Raw genomic sequence first — 23,019 nt, 5'->3', positions numbered from 1 at the left:
CCGGCCACAAAGCAGCTCAAGAAAGGGTGCAGATCCGAAAAAAACAGACCTGAATCCTTGAGTAGGCCTTACCCCAACAGCCTAATCCCAAATTCAAACAGCAGGCTTCTAGTCTACTCAGGCCCCAGAATTGGACTAAAGCATTTTAAAGTTAAATTAAAAATGGAGTGTAAAACTATAAACTGCTGATCAATAGGACTAAATATTTATTTTAAAAAATTAAAAGAAATAGCAAAATGGCAAGGAAAACAAAAGAATCAAAACTTAGGCTGTGCCTATTCTAAAGCAAACAAATGCAAGAACTCCAGAAGTTGAAGGAGTACCCTAAAGACAAGTGGGTGTCAAAGACAGAAAATGCAATACAGAAACACAAAATCAAAAACCAGGGATCTAAAGTCCAAAATGTAATGCTGGGATGTAGACTTGAAAAGTACCCATTCTGAGAAGGATTTAGAAGTCATAGTGGACTCATCACGATCAACCGCTAGCCACGGTTAAGAAGGTGAACAGAATTTTACAATGGACTCTGGCTGCAAACCTCAACTCCATTGAGGAAGGTGTTGCTTTATATTATATTAGACATTAAGGCCGTTACAATAACGGGCGCTAGAACAGTAGTGCATAAACATTAGTAGGAACAGTCTCTATTAAATGGCAGGTTGGGCATGCAGTGGGTGTCAAAACGAAATGGGACAATACAATACAAAACACAGAACAGAACACAAGTAATCCTCAATACAATATAATAGTAATATGAAAATATGACAATATTTTGTCATTATAAATATTGTTACCCATCCAATATGACAACCTTCTTTGCACCGATGGCAGGATGTAGTGTTAGGCCAGCTGATAATATTTGCCCGCTTGACTTGGTACTCTATTATACAGAACTAGACATTAAGGCCGTTACAATACCGGGCGCTAGAACAGTAGTGCATAAACATTAGTAGGAACAGTCCATATTAAATGGCAAGGGACCTTGTATGTGGCTGTAATATGCGTCACTGTATTGTGTGCCTTTCATTTTCTCTCTCAGTAATACTGGCTTGTATTTCCGTAAAATGCCTGTAATTTTGTCTGACAGTAATACAGTGGAACCTCAGCTCACAACCATAATTCGTTCCAAAACTCTGGTTGTAACCCGATTTGGTCGTGAACCGAAGTAAAATTTCCCCCATAGGATTGTATGTAAATACAATGAATCCGTTCCAGACCGTATGAACTGTATGTAAATATATATTTAAGTTTTTAAGCACAAATAGTTAATTATACCATAGAATGCACAGCGTAATAATAAAGTAAATGTAAAAACATTAAATAACACTAAGAAAACCTTGAACAACAGAGAAAACTAACACTGCAAGAGTTTGCGCTATAGTGCTAGGACTAAATAACCAAGAAAAGTAACATTGCAACAATGCACGCGCGCGCCTGTGTGTGTGTGTGTCTGTCTCTCTTAAGTGCGCGCCTCTGTGTCTGTCTTGTCTGTGTCTCTCCCTTGCACTTGTGGGTGTGGGTGTGTGTGTGTGGGTGTGTCTGTCTGCCGCTCGCGTGTGTGTGTGTGTCTGTCTCTGTCTCACCTGCCATGTGGCCCCGCGCATGTGCACTTCCCCAGAAGACACACACACACACACACACACACACACACACACACACAGGGGTTTTATTAAAGAGGATGTCAGTGATAACGCCTGGTTACACAGTGGTTAAAATTTGGGTAAACCAGGTGACAAAACCCTGAAATCTAATTGGCTGTCCAGTGGGGCTACTGAATCACAAAGCTGCGGAGGTCTGCAGCTGGACCCATGTCAAATTATAGGTTACATGGAGTTATGCTGTAGGTTTATATGGCACTGGTGAGGCCTAATCTGGAGTACTTTGTGCAGTTTTGGTCTCCTGGCTCTGAAACACAAAACAAAAAACACACACACACAAGTTTTTAGTTTCATATGACAATTTCTCCAGTTTTTCTCCACCATATCAGAATCAGTCATTCATAAAAATTAGAAAAAAGTAACAGGCCAAGGACAGAACCCCCGAAAGGAATCCATGGATGATCTCACCCCCTTATCTATCTATACTCTGTCAGTAAAATGGTGCTCTTAATATGTGCTCCAAAAAAATAGTGTCTTGCAAGCGACTTTCAATATCTAGGGATAGCCGCTAAACGTCTTGGAAAAGTATATGGAATTGGGCTTTCATATCAAAGAACAGATACAAGATAAACTGTGACAATGTAATTTGTTTTAATGTTATATTTATTTTGAGTTCCAGTAACAAATGTGAATTCCAGTATTACAACCACTGTAAAAAACAAAAATAGGAAAAGGTTAAGTGACTTCTAGACAGAGCTAGTTAAGAGTTCAACCTTCACTGTTTGCCATTGCCATTAATTGGGACCTTCTTCCACTCATCAGTATCAGTGTAGGCTTTAAGTTTGGGATGAGATGACAAACGGTCCACGTAGCTCTTCAGGTGAGTAAACTTGTCAAGGCAAGTGGGTGAGAGAACTTGGTGGTTCATCATTAGGTCCAGCAGGTTGTAGTCTGCAAAAGAAATCTTTAAAAGGCAAAAAAAAAATATTATAGCACACAAACAAAGGCTTCCATTTTCAGATTGTACCATTTGCATTATCATAAAACTTTCATTTATGCTAGAGAGGAAATACAAAATGTAATATTTTACAGATTTAACCTTTGGTCAGAATTCCAAATTCTCTAAAACCTCCTTTTTCAAGATTAGAAATGTTACAAAAAGAAAAAAATTTAATGTGCAGAATTTTAAGCAAGTTATTCATTTGCATCAAGCAGAACTGCATGTTATGCTTTATGTTAGATTGTTCAAATCATTCACTTATCCTAAGAGTTCTAAAATACAGTGCCTTTAAAACATTCAACTCTTGACATTTTTCATTGGATCACAGTGGGTTTAATTTGGCTTTTCTGAGACTGATCAAATGAAAAATCTGAGATGTATCCAAATTAATTCTAAACATAAAAACACAAAATAATTGATCATTGATATACTTCGTAGATGGCAGCCATTACAGCCTTGAGTCGTGTCAAAAGAGAAGCAATCATCCAGTATGCTGATGCTGCTGCTGCTACCACACTTCAGTGAGGATGGCAGTTTGATAATTTGCGGTGTTCAGACTTGCCAGTTAGTCCACTAGCCAGCATCTCTCATGTTCCTGTACATTTGTTCTCTTTGCTCCTCTCCTATAAAAAGTATGGTTTGGGAAGCACATGGGCAACAGTTGTCAGCATAGTCAACCACTACAGCTTATAACCACTTTAGAATTTAGAGGTCTTTTGGTGGCCTCACGGACTAGTCTTTTTTGAAAGATCACTCCGTTTTTCTGTATGGCACGCTACTACACACCCTTTCTATTTCTTAATGTTTGATGTATCTGGACTTCAAATTGGTATTCAGTGAATTGGATATTTTCTTGTCTCCATCCTCGGACTTGTGCTTTTCACAGTGTTGTTCGAACTGTTCTTTTGTCTTCATTGTATAGGGCAGGCCACCATCCCGATTCATTCAACGATGACCAAATAGAGATGCATTTATACTGCAATCAATTGAAACCCTTTGGACTACAGACTGGTGACCTCCATTGAACTGAAGAGGAGACTCCTTTGTGTGGGTCATATTAAATAATTATGCTATTGTGTTTTGTATCTATAATTACATTTACGCCATTTTGCAGAGATCAGTTTTCACTTTGACATTAAAAAGTCTCTCTGTTGGCAAGTGTCAGAAAAAAGCCACAATAATCCACTAATTCAATGAAAACTTCCAAGGGGCAGATAATTTCTATAGGCACTGTAACAGCCTAATTTTAATGATAAAATTCACTTAAGTATTTGCTTAAATAGGGCAAAATGGGATAGATAGATAAAAAGTGTACAAGTTTGCAAAAAACAAGATCGCGCCTATAACAGAATGGCAGCAATAAAAGAAAGCATGGGATGACAAAGCCCCTGCTTCAGCAAGTACCACAAGAGGTGTGCCCTACTATATTTCCCATTAGCCAGTGCAATTACATTAGGAAGAGAGCATGGCTTGTGTGGTACTGGGAGAAGAATATCCCAGAGATGTCCATTATGCTTTCTTGTCCTGCCAACAGTGGCTACGTTATGATGGAAAAGAACAACTGGCAGGCTGCCTGCAATAAGGGGGTCGGAGGGCTATCATGGCACGCTAAGAGGAACTCTCACACACACTGTATATTTAGGTTTTCATATTACCAAGAAGGATACAATTGTTTTTTCAGTTTGAAAATGTGGATCTTTCTCATTTTGTTTTTGAACTATTCTTGAGGGGAAAAATGGTTTGAGTTGAAATATTCAAACTGTAAACCATCCATAAATTTTAAATTGATTCAATTCTAATTTATATTATACACACTGCTCTCCTTTGATATGCGATGCCCTTAAAAGTATTCCCCCTATTTCTCTAAAGAAAAACGACAAAAAATGTAAATTTGTTAGCAAGTTGTTTATCATATAAAATTAAAGCTCTGGAGATCAAGTCAAGCCAAGTTTAGAAGTGGACTGAATGATCTCAGTGATCACCAACTCTTCAGAGTGTGTAGAAAAGTGTTAGACCGTTTACAGGATTTTTCTTAACTCTCGATTTATTTGTAAATTTTAACAAAAAATGATTAACTTTTTTTTTTTTATAATATTCCTTTCAAAACAATACATTGGCACATACGGGGTTTTACATGTAATATTTCATAAGTTAAAATAGTACCTTGTCTCCCACTAGAAAGCCTCCCTTATTCTTGGTCAGAATGTTTTCAAATTTGCATAGATCACCTGGAAGGTCTGTTATGTACTGATCTTTTCCAGCATCCTAAAACAAAATAAAAAAATCTAAATATTTATAAATATAAATATTTAAAATTATAAATATAAAAATATTTAAAATTTGGCCACATATCCTATAACTATGCTTAGTTGCTAAACTCCAATACTGTGCATCAGAAGAACATCAATAAACAATAAAAATCAATATGTACAATGACAACAGAAATAACTTTATAATAGAATCAGCAGTAGAGCATCGTGTAGCTTTAGACACTGCTCATTTAGGGTGCATTTAAACTGTGGACAGAAACTCCTCCTCTGTCTCGTCGAGCTGGTCTTTGGTTAGGGAAACAATCGCGTCCTGCAGTGCAGAGAAGGGGTCACTGTTGGAATGGCTGGTATTACGAATACATTTTCTTTGCTTTGGTCTGACACAGCTTATTATAGACGCTCTCTCTCTCTCTCTCTCTCTCTCTCTCAGAGAGATTGTAATAAGCAATGAATTCTACAAATATATACTTTATAAAAACAATCATTGCACTGATAAGAATTACTACATTTTTAGCAATCCACTTTCTAATTTCAAGACATGCTCCATCTGCTAGTGTCAAATGGACGACTCCAAACTGAGTCTTTTACAAACATTTTGGGACAGTGCATTACATTTCAGGAAGCACCACAAACTGTTTTATGTATCCACATGTTTAACTAAAATGTTTAAGTAATCCTGTAATTTCTGTAGCAGAAAACAGATTGCTATCTGACACAAAGTATTTAAGAAAGAAACCTTACCAAGGAAGTGTCTGTGTCCAATTATAAACAAAGGTGTACTTCCAAACATGCAGGATGCATCCTGTGAAGCAGGATGCTACAGTATCCATCCATCATCCAACCTGCTATATCCTAACTACACGGTCATGGGGGTCTGCTAGAGCCAAATCCAGCCAACACAGGGCGCAAGGCAGGAAACAAACCCCAGGCAGGGCACCAGCCCACCACAGGACGCGCACACACACACACACACACACACACACACACAGGACAATTTATAATCGCCAATGCACCTGCAGGTCTTTGGACTGTGGGAGGAAACCCACGCAGACACGGGGAGAACATACAAACTCCATGCAGGGAGGACCCGGGAAGCGAACCTGGATCTCTTAACTGCAATGCAGCAGCGCTACCCACCGCACCACCGTGCCGCCCTACCCAATGTTAACATTTATTTAATCCTCCAAAAACATGGTAGTTTCCCAATACACTTAAAAATAATCAAGCTTTATGTACAAGCCTATACCACATTTGCATAAAGTATGATATTTTCCATAAAGACCTTTTTGTTGTTCGTAGAGTCGGCCCTGTGGCCAGTAACTGGGCAAGAAAGGCCTTTATCAGGGCCTTAACTTGACCGGTTTAGACGATTTCAAATTTTGTTTATTTGTACATAGTGAATGGAAGCTCCCATGAATGTCTACCATCGACTAGTGATAGCAGTACAACAGTAATAACTCATACTAAACTCTGCTCATAACATGAAACCAAGATGTACACAGAGAAGCAGACAGCCACCTAATGCCTTCTCACTCTTCAGGCCCAGCTTAGATTTCCATTAAACTACTTCAGATTTATAAAAACAATGCAGGGAATCCAGTTATGCATATAGAATATACAGTATATATTAACAATGGGCAAGCTTTAACCATTTAAAAGCAGATGTCATTGCTCTATAGCAAATTACCCATGGACGTTAAAACATGTTCACACTGTGTATTGCTGATAATGCTACTTAATTTCAACTGTTAAGGTCAGATTTGCCACTTCAGTCACTGTATGGATTAAACAGACTAAGCAGTGCTGAACATTTTCCTTTTCTCAGTGTGTTGTGCATGTTCATGCAGTGGGATATGTTGCATCAAATGAGGTTAAGAAAATTTTTCTTCAGCTAATATGTTTATCATTTCTGATACTGGAGAAACAATGAAGCTTCCAAAAACTCCACATGTTGAAGTCTTACCACCGCTGATTAAAATTTATTTGCATGTTCAAAGAGGAAAATGAAAATTCAATGAGCAGTAGGTGGCGCCAGTGCTCAAACAAATGTGGCTTTTCATTTTTGTAGCTTCATTGTTGTTCAGGCTGAAAATGAATATCCAAACAGGGATATTGTGAGTGATTTCTCCATTTTGAATTGTTGCTTAAATTTTGTCACATATGTACTGCAAATCCAATGGAGAATACTGAAATATAGAATATTCATTTTAGCAGTTATTATGCACATTATGAAGAAAAAGCAAATCTAACATGGGGGTTGAATTTTCATTGTATTTATGACACTGACACAGTGAAGATGGGTATGGAAAATGACAACTAAAAGAAAAGTGAAATGACAAAAGGGTGATATGTTTTTAAAATGTTCACAAAAAATCTTGCATGTGTGGAAAATGAAAGTGCAAAAGGATTTTTTTTTTTTTTTTGCAGCATTGTTATGCATAGACATTGAAACATAAATGGCCAAAGAGAGACTGCATTTTCATTTTCTCATTTCAATTAGCATTTTCTTTTTTGCAGAAAATATCTCCCATAGGCTTTCAGCTGGGGACAGGAAAATCTTGGCTGACCAGTTTGGCCTGCTTTTGCCGCAACCCTCACCAGGATAAGCAATACGAGAAGATGAGATAAATACAAAGTTTAATATACTTACATAATTTTGATAAATTAACTTTATATACTTGAGACGAAGGTCCTCAACAGCATCATTCATCATGTCAATGAGTGCATGTTCCTCATCATTCTTTCCATAAAGACCTACATGAAGAAAAAAAAAAGGGAGGTAAGGTGGGTATGCAGCGTTACAAAAAAAAAATCTATTACAAAGAGAAATTTACCATTAAAGATTCTGAAAACATACAAAAACACAAGCATATGGGTAGTACATTACAGATCTTGAGTTGTTCACATAATGGCTTAATACCCAGATGCAGCATTCTTTTGACACACACCAGAAATTAAATTTCTTTACCATGCAAACAAATCAGCCATATCTACTGTCCAGGGCTGGTAAAGCAAAGTTCACTTTATTTGCTCAGAGGCCACTATTGCAGTAGCTCTCATCACATTAATAATTTCAGGTAAGAATTTTAAAATCCAAGAAATTTGGGTAACATCAAGTATGAGTAATCTGAAACATGTAAATGTTTACACAGAATTCTAAACTTTGTCAGATTACAGAAGTTCAAAATTTGCAGGTTTCAGTTTTGAGCGTGTTTCTGCACATTAGCCGAGCACTTGTGTGCTCAAGTATAGCCATTCCAGGTTTTATGCTTATGTAGCTGGTGGATACTTAAATTTTGCTCACACTGTGCTCCCTCATTCACTCTGTGCTGGAGGCAGTAGCAGGGCAACTGTAATCGAAGCTGCTTGTGGACTCTGCCAATTTCTGCTTATTAAAAAGTGAAAATTAATTTGCACTGTGGTTTGGGGTAAACTTATTATACTTGATACAACCCATTTACCCAATACACCAATAGTTTATGTGCATGAGTGCTAATTTCACACAGCAGTAAACACCAAGATGTAAATGGGCCTGTGTAAGTGAGAGCCACACTTACAAATATTTATCACACCCAAGGCTAAAACACAGACAAAGAACACAGGGCTCCTAAATGCAAAATTTGCTTATTTAAAATAAAAATGAATACGAGAAGTTAAAAAAAAAGTACAAATATATCCAGTTTAATTCACTACCCAAAACACACCACCAGTTTCTTTTTAAAATAGGTAGAATGCAGAGGTTTTAAATGTAGTCACATTATGTGTATATTCACATTACTCTACAAAAGAAAAAGTATTTAAACACCACGAGGAGCATTCACAGGCTCCTGCACATTCAAGTCAGAGAAGCATTTACCTGTTGCAACTTTTCCAGGAACATGGAGAGGGGGGAGCCCATGAGCTTTGGTTTTAAAGATGCATTTTTTTTTTTTTTTAAACTCAATGTTATTTATTTATTCACTGCTCTGTGCAGGTAAAGCAGCCCAGCTGCAAGGTAAGCCATCAATGGTCTTTAAGGGCAATGAGCTTCTTGCTACTTTGACAACTACAACAATTGATAAACATTGTTTATTGTATTTGCGATACTGTGTCCTGAATCAAAGAGAGCCCCAACACTAATTGTCTTAGTGTGCCCATTCTACACACTCCAGTAGGTCAGTCTCAAGCTTTCTCTCTAATTTGTTTGCTGGCTGCCTCATTGATACTTCTATCCTTGTGGCAGAGTGTCTGAAATGCACACTCCGCAACTCGTTTTACCTGGTCTGTCAGATGTCACTATGCGGTTTACTTCAGTCAGTTGTGCGATTGTGAATTATATATTGAGATGCACTTTGATAAGGAAGCTATACCGAAATCCAGTCCTCTCTTTAAAGCACTTGAGGACATGGTGAGGGGCTCAAGTGTCGTTTTGATAAAGTTTCCTAAATGGTGTTGATCTTCAAATAAGATAACATTTAAATCATTTTCATTCACATCCCTAATTTTAGGTAGCATTATCCTAGACTTGCAATCCTGTTAGTTAAAGCAGGGTTTCCCAGCCTCGGTCCTGGGGGCACACGGTGGCTGCATGTTTTTGTTCCAACCAGATTCCTAATCGGTGACAACACCAGATAACACTGAGCTCATTTAATTAGCTGGTATATTTTTTTTCTTTTATTCTACATTCAGAAAAGCACTGCAGCATTATTTTTACATTTATAAGACATTTAGAAATATTTCTGCTTTTGCTATCAGATTTAAATGCTTAACTCTCTTTTGTTGATTTCATTATACTGTATTTTGCCCTTTCTCTGTGCAGTTTTTCCCCTTCATTGTATCTTATTAATGACAATTAAAAATGAGCAGAACAGACACAATGGCAAACACTGAATAATCAAAGGCTGCAACTACTTTAGCATCAGCCCCACTAATTAGTAAATACATGGATTATACAATTAGAACACCTAGAAAAGTAGAATGAAAATATTGTTAAAAAGAAAAAAAAAAAAAAAAGATACCATTTCTATACAACTGCTTGGTACATTTTAATATATTTTGTTTTTAACCAAACTTAGTTTTCTAATTTCTATATTGTTTCCAAAACACAGAACTTGGGAAATAACACATCACTTAATTAGTCCAGGAGTCCAATTAAAAACAGAAGCTGGTTGGAACAAAAACCTGCAGCCAAATTTTCCCCCCAGGACTGAGGTTAAAGGATACTCCACCCCAAAAAAAAAATTGTTTTTTTTTTTTGTTTGTTAAATGTTTGTCGTCACAGAATTGTAGCTGTGGGCGAGAAAAAAAAAATCCCACAATTTTATGGAGAATGGAGATAAACGTTCCTGACACAATAAGTTTTTATGGGGGACCAATGCTGAACAAACACTAAAACATATGAAATCATCCATATCAAAGTATCAACAATAATCAAAAATCTCCATGTACTCATATATAATCCACATGTCAGATATCCAATTGTATGCTCACAAAGACCCAAACACGTGTATTTTGGCTACAATATTAAATGCGAGTAGCAGCAGAAGGATGTACTCAAATTAGACCAACTTTTTAAATTAAAAGACACACCTTCCCCCATTGATTGGTCAGGAAAAAAAATTCTGGGTAGAGTATTCCTTTAAGGTTACAGAGTACATCTCCATTTTTAAGGTTGGCAAGCTCCTGCAAGAGATATTGAAAAATCCTGGTGCTTTCTTAATGTATTAGAATGGGCTCAATATGGCTACCTGTATATTTGCCTGCAATTCAGTGTAACAAGTTATTATATTAAAGTCACTAACATTATATAAAAAACAGGGGTCTCTCAAGCTGAACTTTAATATAAATTAATATAAACCAACACACATACGCAAGGTCTTTATAGGGAGGAGGAAGATATGTAAACCTTAGTTGCTTAAAATTTCAAACTTGGATTAGATTACGTCTGAATTTCGGTATAAATCAGTGTCTTGGGTGCACTTAGAAACTGGCACACAACCAAATCAGAACATAATCCCCATTCTCCCTCTTTACACCTTTTAGGTGCAACTGATTCAAGACAAGCTTGCCCAGTTATACGTTTCACCCTTTGCATTTAAATTTTTACATTTCTTCCATTTTTGGATTAGACTTTAAACATGTACTACTGCTGCAGTTGCTACACTGCAGTAGTTATATTACAAGTGTAGGAATTCATCAACCAGTGAGTGGACATCATACCATGTTTTCGTGCCAAGTAACGCAGGATAGCATTGGACTGGAAAAGGGTGAAGTTGCCATCTTGAAATTTTGGCAACTGTCCAAAGGTCTAGAAAAGGAAAAAGAAAATGAAGTTTTAAATTTCAAATTTGAACACCATTTTTCACTACTGACAAAAGAGCTTACTTCAATTTTGAATGAAATGAAGCCACACACCACTGTGAGTTAATGTCTAACATCGATCATATAAACTGCTATCCTTGAATATATAGTATAAACTGTATGTGTTTGCTTCAGTGATTTGCCGAGACATGCAGTACAGAATAAGAATTAAAAAATAAATAATTGGGAGGGTTGCAACAGGTAGGATTGCTACCTCAGTGCACCTGAACTTTAGGCATGTTATATATGTATGTTCATCATGCTTATTTCAGTTTCTTATAGGATCCTTAATAGTCAACAAAATGTAATCAGGATAACTAGACACAAAGCTGTCCTGTTGGAAAATGTGAAAGTGAAAATACTCCATCAAATTTTTGAAATACAAAAAAAAAAAAAATAAATAAATATGAAATGAATTATATATCTACAGTGGAGGAAATTATTTGACCCCTCACTGATTTTGTAAGTTTGTCCAATGACAAAGAAATGAAGTCTCAGAACAGTATCATTTCAATGGTAGGTTTATTTCAACAGTGGCAGATTGCACATCAAAAGGAAAATCGAAAAAATAACTTTAAATAAAAGATAGAAATGGATTTGCATTTCATTGAGGGAAATAAGTTTTTGAACCCTCTAACAAAAAAAGACTTAATACTTAGTGGAAAAACCCTTGTTTGCAAGCACAGAGGTCAAATGTTTCTTGTAATTGATGACCAAGTTTGCACATTTTAGGAGGAATGTTGGTCCACTCCTCTTTGCAGATCATCTCTAAATCCCTAAGGTTTCGAGGCTGTCTCTGTGCTACTCTGAGCTTGAGCTCCCTCCATAGGTTTTCTATTGGATTAAGGTCCGGAGACTGACTAGGCCACTCCATGACCTTAATGTGCTTCTTCTTGAGCCACTCCTTTGTTGCCTTTGCTGTATGTTTTGGGTCATTGTCGTGCTGGAACACCCATCCACGACCCATTTTCAGTTTCCTGGCAGAGGGAAGGAGATTGTCGCTCAGGATTTCACGATACATGGCTCCGTCCATTTTCCGTTAATGCGATTAAGTTGTCCTGTGCCCTTAGCAGAAAAACACCCCAAAGCAAAATGTTTCCACCCCATGCTTGGCGGTGGGGACGGTGTTTTGGGGTCATAGGCAGCATTTTTCTTCCTCCAAACACAGCGAGTTGAGTTAATGCCAAAGAGCTCTATTTTGGTCTCATCAGACCACAGCACCTTCTCCCAGTCACTCTCTGAATCATTCAGGTGTTCATTGGCAAACTTCAGACGGGCCTGCACATGTGCCTTCTTGAGCAGGGGACCTTGCAGCCCTGCAGGATTTTAATCCATTGCGTGTAATGTGTTTCCAATGGTTTTCTTGGTGACTGTGGTCCCTGCTAATTTGAGGTCATTAACTAACTCCTCCCGTGTAGTTCTAGGATTCTTTTTCACCTTTCTCAGAACCATTGACACCCCACGAGGTGAGATCTTGCGTGGAGCCCCTGAGCGAGGTCGATTGGTCATTTTGTGCTCCTTCCATTTTCGAACAATCGTACCAACAGTTGTCACCTTCTCTCCCAGCTTCTTGCTAATGGTTTTGTAGCCCATTCCAGCCTTGTGCAGGTCTACAATTTTGTCTCTGACATCCTTGGACAGCTCTTTGGTCTTTCCCATGTTGTAGAGTGTGGAGTCTGCTTGATTGATTGATTCTGTGGACAGGTGTCTTTTATACAGGTGACTAGTTAAGACAGGTGTCCTTAATGAGGGTGACTAATTGAGTAGAAGTGTCTAACCACTCTGTGGGAGCCAGAACTCTTAATGGTTGGTAGGAGTTCAAAAACTTATTTCCCTCAATGAAATGCAAATCAATTTCTTTTTATTTAAAGTTATTTTTTCGATTTTCCTTTTGATGTGCAATCTGCCACTGTTGAAATAAACCTACCATTGAAATGATACTGTTCTGAGACTTTTCATTTCTTTGTCATTGGACAAACTTATAAAATCAGTGAGGGGTCAAATAATTATTTCCTCCACTGTACCTCTATACACATATATACACACACACTCACCTAAAGGATTATTAGGACCACCATACTAATACGGTGTTTGACCCCCTTTCGCCTTCAGAACTGCCTTAATTCTACGTGGCATTGATTCAACAAGGCGCTGAAAGCATTCTTTACAAATGTTGGGCCATATTGATAGGATAGCATCTTGCAGTTGATGGAGATTTGTGGGATGCACATCCAGGGCACGAAGCTCCCGTTCCACCACATCCCAAAGATGCTCTATTGGGTTGAGATCTGGTGACTGTGGGGGCCATTTTAGTACAGTGAACTCATTGTCATGTTCAAGAAACCAATCTAAAATGATTCGAGCTTTGTGACATGGTGCATTATCCTGCTGGAAGTAGCCATCAGAGGATGGGTACATGGTGGTCATGAAGGGATGGACATGGTCAGAAACAATGCTCAGGTAGCCCGTGGCATTTAAATGATGCCCAATTGGCACTAAGGGGCCTAAAGTGTGCCAAGAAAACATCCCCCACACCATTACACCACCACCACCAGCCTGCACAGTGGTAACGAGGCATGATGGATCCATGTTCTCATTCTGTTTACGCCAAATTCTGACTCTACCATTTGAATGTCTCAACAGAAAGCGAGACTCATCAGACCAGGCAACATTTTTCCAGTCTTCAACTGTCCAATTTTGGTGAGCTTGTGCAAATTGTAGCCTATTTTTCCTATTTGTAGTGGAGATGAGTGGTACCCGGTGGGGTCTTCTGCTGTTGTAGCCCATCCGCCTCAAGGTTGTGCGTGTTGTGGCTTCACAAATGCTTTGCTGCATACCTCAGTTGTAACGAGTGGTTATTTCAGTCAAAGTTGCTCTTCTATCAGCTTGAATCAGTCGGCCCATTCTCCTCTGACCTCTAGCATCAACAAGGCATTTTCGCCCACAGGACTGCCGCATACTGGATGTTTTTCCCTTTTCACACCATTCTTTGTAAACCCTAGAAATGGTTGTGCGTGAAAATCCCAGGAATTGAGCGGATTGTGAAATACTCAGACCGGCCCGTCTGGCACCAACAACCATGCCACGCTCCAAATTGCTTAAATCACCTTTCTTTCCCATTCTGACATAGGAGATTGTCTTGACCAGGACCACACCCCTAAATGCATTGAAGCAACTGCCATGTGATTGGTTGATTAGATAATTGCATTAATGAGAAATTGAACAGGTGTTCCTAATAATCCTTTAGGTGAGTGTGTGTGTGTGTGTGTATGTGTATGTGTATATATATATTGTGCGTGTCGTGGCGTGGCGTGCGTGCGTGCGTGCGTATAAACACACACACACCCACCAAGATAGTTCTACCAGGATATTGCAAAAACAATGAGAGTATTGTGCTTTTCAGAGCATATACTTAGCCAGCACCAAGCTTAACCAAAATTAATATCCAGCAAGATAGGTTAAGGAGACTAAGCTTCTTAATAAAACAATAAAATTATGAAAAAGCATTTAATAGTGCAACTGAAGTGACTGGAAACTTTAAATTTTGACCATTTTTTTTTTTTCCCCAAACATTTCACAGTATACACATCATAAGTGTATTTTGCACATTTAAAGACTATTATGGCTACTTACAGATAACATTGCTACAAATTTAGAGAATTGTCTAAAGATGCGGTCCCTATAAAACAGCACTTACACAGGTTCCTTTGAGGTCTCCTTTCATCCACACATCAAAAGCTACAATATCCTCTTTCCAATCTTGGCCCTGGTCAGCCAATAGTAATCTTATTGCACCGCATCGTCCTGAAAAAAAACAAAGCACAGTGGTTTAAAAAAAAAAAAAAATGTAAATCAAGAAACAATAAGAAAATTGTATTTGTATTAAGATGCCAGCATTCTGTCCCAATGAAGTACTTCATATAAGATCCCATGTGTAACACAACTTGCCTTTTCTGATTGCAAGTAACCAAATGCCAAATCTCCACCAAGCCCTTTGTCTTTATTCAAATGCAGATATACTATTGTGAAAAATTATATAGAAAAAAATTGAATGGTAGTGTAAATGAACCAAAATTAGAACCACATAATCAGCTGTGGATGGAACATCGATCCATTCAAAACATAAAATAATCTAAAAACTGCAGAGATTATGGAACTATTGTTGCTGCACTACTGACATGAAGTACATTAAAAACGGAATACATAAAAATGTGGGAAAACAATCACTTTTATTACTTTTCCACATTTTCCACAGTAAAAATGGACCTCAAATTTGCCAGGCTTTAGTAGAAATGGGTTAACAAATTAAGAGAAATAGGCATGTTGTCTGATACAATGTGCCAGACAGTACACATTAAGACTCTGAATTAAAGATCACAAAATTTATTAAGTATAAACATTTTTGCACTGGTCTAGGTAAAGTAAAAAAAACTTTTTATTTAAGGTAGTCATTTACCTTACTAGGAAGAGTGCCATAAAACCTGCTGTTAAGACAGTTCTTTAGAAAAAATAAGCACATAATGGCTTTTTTAGGATTAGAGTATTAAAGCAGAATCATTATCAATCTTTTGCCTTTGCAGTTATAACCTTGCAATCTTAGAAGTCTTTGTGATAGGGTGGCTAATAAATATTAAGCACATGGATTTTTGTCACAACAGTAAGTGATTTTCATTGACAGCAAATCAAAAAATTGTCCAAGTCTTATTCTTTTCATCTAAAGGTGAAACACAGTTTTAGGCAAAAATTAAATAACAATTTTACTTCACTACTAAGGTATTCCATTCCATCAGTTACAAATTTGACCAGTGCAAAAGAAGTCACAAGGTGCTGAACATGCTTGACTAGGTTGTAAAAATGGCAGATTTACAGTGTAAACCTTTTCAAATTTAATGTAAAAAAAGTTTTCAGAACTTAAGACACAAGTTTCTATTTTCCTCTGACAGTTTTATTCAGAGCACAAATATATGTTCCATTTCCAATTGCAAATACCATAATAAACAAATGCAGAGGATAAGAAGTTAAATGGGTGCTCTAGGGGGGAATCATGTAGCAGGCATGAAACAGTACAGTTTTATAGAACCCACCTAAAATATTGATGTTCTAAAATGTAACATATTTGCCCAGCTAATAATGTCATACAAACACTACTGCTTTATACACTAAGAGAAACATTTCATGCAGCTTAAGAGAATATAACTTTGCTTAGGTGCTTGAAAATTCTAAGAAAGGGCAAAATATTGCCACAACAACATTTACTTATATACAGTAGTTCCTTCCAATACAAAGTATAATTTAAGGTGCTTTACAAATGTTCATAAGTGAAAACAAAGAAAATCAATAAATCAAAAAACGCATCCACCAGGTGTTTCAAGGCCATCGGTTATTCTACAAGCAGCATACATACATGGGCCACTGACAGCAGCTTGTGGAGCCTCTCTGTGTAAACTGAGAGCAATCAAAGAATTTGTTTGGCAAATTGCAGAAGCAACAATGCAGAATTCAGAGCAGTTTTGGATGGCAGGGTGTTCATTTTAACAGTCCCATTTACAAGCAAAAAACTTCACTTTTGCTGTATTTCATTAAAGATCTTACCTTTAACTTGAAAGTATGTAATAGTATAAGGTGCCACTGAAAGAGAGAGAGAGAAAAAAAGGTTAAGACGACAGGGATTCATGTTCTTGAGATGGGGGAAAAAAAAAAACAACAACCTGACAGATGAAATATTCATCATATTCAATTTTACAAATTGTTTACTATACCAACAATCACAGTGAATTTTAATTTCTACCAGATATTCCACATTCTCAGGTCATAAGGCATTGTCAAAACTGTCTGTTTTCAGAATTTAACAGAATCTTAGGAAAACTAAATATTCTTTTCAACAAACTTGAATCCACTGTTAAATTAGACAACTGGAAACCTGAATAGCCAGAATAGCATAACACAGCATTTATGGAAATAATTAAAGCTGTAATATGAAAATGCCAACCCATTAACACTCACCCTACCCAATGCAAACAAGATCAAGAAAACAGGTGGGGGGTTTGGGACTAAGACAAATTTAATAGAACAGCTCAATTATTAAACCAGCAGCCATAGCACACCTGCACTTAACACCACGTAATCCGCCAGAAGCCAAGCACATTTGAGCCCAGCAGTACTTGAAAGGGAGAAAAGCTTGGGTTGCTGCTAGAAGGAGAAGTATTGTGAAGCCAGCAGGGGGCACTTAACCTGTGGTTTGTATGTGGATCCCAGTTAAAGGAAAAAAAAAAATAAAAATCTGTGCAAACAGGGTATACAAACATCCAAAACAAATAAAAGAGGTGAAAGTGGGGGTCAAAAAAAGAGGCAGCAACCAAAAAATATGAAGTTGCAACCAGGCACTTTAGGAGAGTTTAAATCTCAAACTGCTTTTGGGACTAAACCCATTAAACATTGTTTCAAAGAAGTTGTATAAATCCTATGGACAAATCTATATCGAATAAATTGATGATCATTTAAAGAATAAATCTAATGAACCATAAAATTATACATGTGCAGGCCTTGTGACAGACCACTGCCCCTCCTAGTGACTGTTGTGGTCATGGGTCTCCTGGTAGAGAATTACCCGAGTTGGCCACTAGGATTTATGATTCAACTTTGAGGCTTGTGTTTGAATACAAATAGAAATTTACAAGTTGAGTTTAATACAGTGTTACTATCATAGAAATTCAATTTCTCCCAACTTAATCACATTTATGTATTTAAAGTCCCATTTTCATATGCATATGGGCCAGAAGCACTGGACTTTTGTGAAAGGGTCAAGAAAAAAATTTTAGAAAAGCTTATAATTGCTATAATTCAATGGTTTTTTTAATTCCTTATTCATCTAAAAAATCTGGAAAGGCTTTTGGTATATTCTTTAATTTTGCAGCTATTAAATTATGAAAGTGTGCCTATATCAAAATTGTCCTCCCTTTGTTTTATTTTGGGACATTGAAAATGCATAATGAATACTAAAAAAAAGAAACTTCTGTACCCAAGACACATTGTATAATACATATATGAAATTTTACAAATAAAATGAAGAAAGTTAGACAAATAGTCATTGCGATTTGGAACAAACTACCAGCCACAGAGTTAAATTGGAAACCTTGAGAACTTAAAAAGTAAGGAAGTCATATTGTAAAACTCTTAGCTATTAGCTAACCAAACCAGCTGGACTGAATGTTCGCCAATTTGTAAAAATTATTTTATTATATAAATGAATTCTAAGTGCAAGCACTTAGTTGGGATTTAAAAAAAAAAAAAAAAGGGAAATAGCTTAAAGAAAAATTTGCATGAAGCAAGTTTCTAACACAGTAGAATTTCACAGTTAAATGTTTTGGTCAATGCAGTATCTTTCACTTGGATGGACAGACAGGTGCTAGGATCTAGTTAGCTGGCCCTGCTGGCTTGCTTTGTGCAATTGCTGATTAAAGAGCTCTTAAAAAGAAAGTAAAATGAAGGTAAAAAAGTGTTTCATCACCAATAGTAATTGGCTAGTGTTTGGGAAAAATTGATTCCTCTTCTTAATCGCTGGTTCACTTCAGCAATACAATACAAATAATTAAATACAAAGGCTCTCTGAACTCCAGCATGTATAACAAAAATATAATATGGAGTATACCATGCATGATGTTACTGCTGCACTGTGATCACAGATATACTACTAATTCTTTGTTCAGACAAAGCTTTTATAGTATGAATATACGTATACAAGAGCATCTTTAGCATATAGCTAATAATATGCAAATCTTAGACAAGCAAATTTACTTAAAAGGTCAAGTAGGATGATCTAAACCAGTGGTTCTCAATTGTTTTAGCCTAGGGATCCAGCTTTTTCAAATTTATCTTCAGCAATAGCACTTTATTAGTAGTAGTCTTAATGTTAAATAGCCAACTTGTTTCCCTGAATGGCACACATTAACAAACAACAGTAAATACACATTTAACATACATATAATGTCTACAGTATAGACCAAATATTTTGCTACTCATCCAAAAATAACTCAATACACGGGTGTTTAATACCGAGTCTAATTTAGAGCCCATCCGATTTTCACAAGTTTGTCGAAATCAGGGGTAAGTGAGGAGAGAGCAGAGAGGAACAGGTTTTAATTTGCAGGCGGCTATCTTGTCTAAATTTTCGGATCACCCATGCATGCAAGGTAAGCTGTGTGCGCTTATGGGTAAAACGATGTATGGGGTTCAATGTGGAATGAGACAACGCATAGACTGCCTGCTGGCTTGTTTTACAAAGATGTGAGGAAGTTTTTGTGAAGCCTCAAAATTTCTCATTAAGAAAAAAAAAACGAACGATTTACTTCTGCGAGTGGTATTCTTTGTTTCTAAATGTATTTGTAGGTAACTACCACACCGCCAATAACGCAGAATGGCAGTTACTTGCCACCCTTCACGGTAAAAGTAAATCAATACCTCCTAAAAATCTGGGTTCTGTATTCTTTCAACATACCGATTTGGTTTAGGTTTTTGGGATGGATCTCGTGAGGTTTATATGAGGAGTCTGGAGTTGGTGGTATTGCTGGTAATATGTACATTTTCGTTGGCTTTCTTAATGAAACAGGCGGTGAACAACAGGCTGGCATATGCTTGTAACGTGACCTGTGCCAGTCATTTCAATTCCTCAGTATGAAGGAGCAAATTGTTACTTTGAACGGGAGCTGAACTGAAATCTGCAATCAGTTGTCACATAAAATATTAAGGTGATGGTTCAGTTTTTTTTTTTGTTTTAATAAACTGAAGCCGACAACCTAAGGCATCCAACATTACACATTTGGGGCACTACCTACATGCTGAAAAAAAAGTTAATCTAAAAAAAATTACTCACACAATACATTCATTGTGCTTAGACTCAAAGAGGTTGCTTCCTAGAGATGCATCTGCATTCCTATATAGACAAAAATCAGTATAAAGCGCCCTTGTTACATTGGTAATCTTATGGTACTCTTTCAAGGATAAGTTCTGTCCAGTTGTATCCTTTAGAACAATGACTATTTATTTAAAGCATTCACAAGACCATGCGAGCCAATGCTTCTAAGATTATAAAGCGTTATAAAAAGATTTTCGCCAACATTAGTAACAATCCTGTGCTAAACCATTTAGATGCGCTTCACTTGCCTCACCGGTTGGCCCTTTTCGCGTCAAACCTTGTAATACCATTAAGGCATTTTTTTTTGTACTGTACTTGTACTTTAAATGAATGTAGTAAATGTAAAACAAAACAGTTCACTTACTTGTAATATACACCTGCTTACAAGATGAGCATGCAAAGATGTCCCCTAGTTCGTTTATAACGTAATACTTTGTACTCTTATGAAAGCTGCGACAGCTCCTTGAAAGAGTGGCGTCTAAACGATTTGCTTCATTACCTCTCCAACCCTCCCCACGGATTTACAAGTTAGTCCAATAAAATAACAACTTGATATCAAGTGATGTAATAATCAGCCAATCACTGTGTGGATAGATGTAGCCGCGCACAATACGAGGATGACACGCCCCCTCCCCCAAGTTCAAGTTTCTCTGTACGGACGACTGACGGACAGGGTTACGCAAGTTAAACTTGACTGTGTGCCAAATCAGTTATACTTAAAAAGATTTTTTTTTTGCAAGACATTTATTGGCTTGTATTCTACCACAGCTTCAAAGTAAGTAAAAATCTGTACTGTAGTTCAATGTAACCATTTGTGTGCGTGCACATCAAACGGACAGATAATTGCACCGAGTTGCAGTACACATCCAACGCGGATCCTGCAGCTTGTCCAGCGCCTTCGACTCGACACCACGTATACCGGGAATCGAGTTTTAATGTGCACGCATACTAGGAAGCAGCCCTTCGTTTCCTCGTGCTTATTGTTAATTCCATCGTTCTGTTTTATATTAAGGTCGGATGGGGGCACCGAAGCGCAACTTACTTTTAATGCAGAATGTTGGGAGTCTTGAATCAGAGAGGAGAGCAGCACGACCAGGCAGCAGGCTCTGGGATTGCCAGCGCTTCGCAGCCTCTTATATACGAGCGGCGAGGTTGCTCTGCTGAGTCACCCTGACTGGCTCAAGAGAGAGTGGTGGGGGGGCCGATGGCAGCTTTTCACAAATTCATGGCACGAATGACCAGCACACATGAAGGCGTGTCTCTCATTCCAAGTGAAACGAACTTATCCAGATGATTAACTGTGATTTTTAGGTTTTTTGTCGAAGTGATGTTTAGTATAATTTCTTAACTTTATTCTTCTTTCTGCATGTAATGCATTGTATATCACATTCTTGCATATTGTAATCAACACCAAAAGCTGGCGGGACTGGTTTTATACGGTCATTATTGTTAATGTGCAGAGCACGCTGAAATTCTTCCTTACATAGCTGAGTAAGTCGACGCTCCGGCGCCATGATTAGGAAGTATGAAAACTTTATTTCAAAATTTTTGTCGTTTGAAAAATCTCAGAACTCATCTGACATTACCAGTGCAAGTTAAACTGTTGTACTATTTATAGTTTTTACCATGGTAGTTGCAAACACATAGGACTTCTGAGTTTGGTGCCAGAATAAATATACACTTACAGAGCAAATTATGTGGTGCACCTGCTTATCCATGCATTTATGTAATCAGCCAATCATGTGGCAGCAGTGCAATACATGAAATCATGCAGATACAGGTAGTAGCTTCAATTAATGTTCACATCAAACACCAGAATGAGAAAAAATGAATTCATCCATGACATGAATGTTGACATGACAAACGGGCTAACGGGTTGGTTTGAGTATTTATGTAACAGGTGATCTCCTGAAATTTTCATTTATAAAAGTTTATTCAGAATTTTCCAGTGAGTGATGGCAGTTCTGTAGACAGAAGCACCTTGATGATGAAAGAGGAGGTCAGAAGAGAATGGCCAGACTGGTTCGAGCTGACAATCGGGCTACAATAATTTAGATAACCACTTTATTCAACTATGGTGAGTAGAAGAGCATCTCGGAATGCATAACATCAAACCTTGAGACAGCTGAGCTACAAAAGCAGGCAACCTCATCATGTTCCAATCCTCTCAGACAAGAACAGAAAGCTGAAGCTGCACTGGGCACAGGCTCACCAAAACTGAACAGTTAAAGACTGGAAAAAACTGGTCTGATCAATCTGATTTTTCCTGAGGAACACAGATGGTAGGGTAAGACATTGACACCAATATCATGAATCTATGTACCCAACCTGCCTTATGTCAAGAGACTTGGTTGATGGTGAAGGTGTAATGGTGTGAGGAATGTTTTCTTGGCACACTTTGGGCCCTTTAATACCAACCAAGCATCCCTTCATGGCCACAATTTACCCATCTTCTGATGTTTACTTCCAGCATGATTATGCACTATGTCACAAAGTAAAAGTCATCACAAACTAGTTTCATGAACATGACAATGACTTCAGCATTCTTCATTGCCATTCTAAGTCACTGGATCAGAATCCAAAGGAACACCTTTGGAATGTGGTAGAACAGGAGATTCACAGCATGAACATACAGCTGACAAATTTGCAGAAATTGTGTGGTGCAATCATGTTAACATGGGCCAGAATCTCAAAGGATTGTTTCCAACATCTTGTGGAAGGCATCGAAAAGGAGGCCATACCCAGTATTAGTATAGTGGTCCAAATAACGTTCTCAGTAGGTATATTTGTGTAAAAAGCAATGATGAAATGCTTTGTGGTGAATGATACTCTTTGATAGAATTTAGGAAAAAAAATAACACAGGACTCGTAAGACCTTGGTCTAATTTCAAATGAAGCATA

General features: G+C 37.5%; 1 protein-coding gene across 2 annotated transcripts; it reads right to left on the bottom strand.

Annotated features, from left to right (window-relative positions):
- Positions 1 to 2,243: 2,243 nt before the first annotated feature.
- On the bottom strand, positions 2,244 to 21,267 carry LOC120532343 (glutathione S-transferase P-like). Of its 2 annotated transcripts, none has more exons than XM_039758247.1 (7): positions 21,161 to 21,267; positions 16,800 to 16,835; positions 14,905 to 15,011; positions 11,067 to 11,154; positions 7,519 to 7,622; positions 4,762 to 4,863; positions 2,244 to 2,562 (listed from the first exon to the last, which is right to left on the bottom strand). In XM_039758247.1, coding segments are annotated over exons 1-7 (627 nt in total). In that variant the 5' UTR covers positions 21,162 to 21,267; the 3' UTR covers positions 2,244 to 2,373. The 2 variants fall into 2 exon arrangements, with proteins under 2 accessions (XP_039614181.1, XP_039614182.1); XM_039758248.1 differs by lacking the exon at positions 21,161 to 21,267 and adding an exon at positions 20,483 to 20,630.
- Positions 21,268 to 23,019: the final 1,752 nt, after the last annotated feature.

This window comes from Polypterus senegalus, chromosome 7 (genome assembly GCF_016835505.1).
Source record: "Polypterus senegalus isolate Bchr_013 chromosome 7, ASM1683550v1, whole genome shotgun sequence".
NCBI lineage: Eukaryota > Metazoa > Chordata > Cladistia > Polypteriformes > Polypteridae > Polypterus > Polypterus senegalus.
This window is presented reverse-complemented; position numbering and strand designations above follow the sequence as displayed.

Coding starts and splice junctions, on each gene's coding strand:
- LOC120532343 (XM_039758247.1), bottom strand. Junction 15,012..16,799: donor TACATACTTTCAAGTTAAAG/GTAAGATCTTTA, acceptor GTTTTTTTTCAG/GACGATGCGGTGCAATAAGA. Junction 7,623..11,066: donor TTACTTGGCACGAAAACATG/GTATGATGTCCA, acceptor TTCTTCATGTAG/GTCTTTATGGAAAGAATGAT.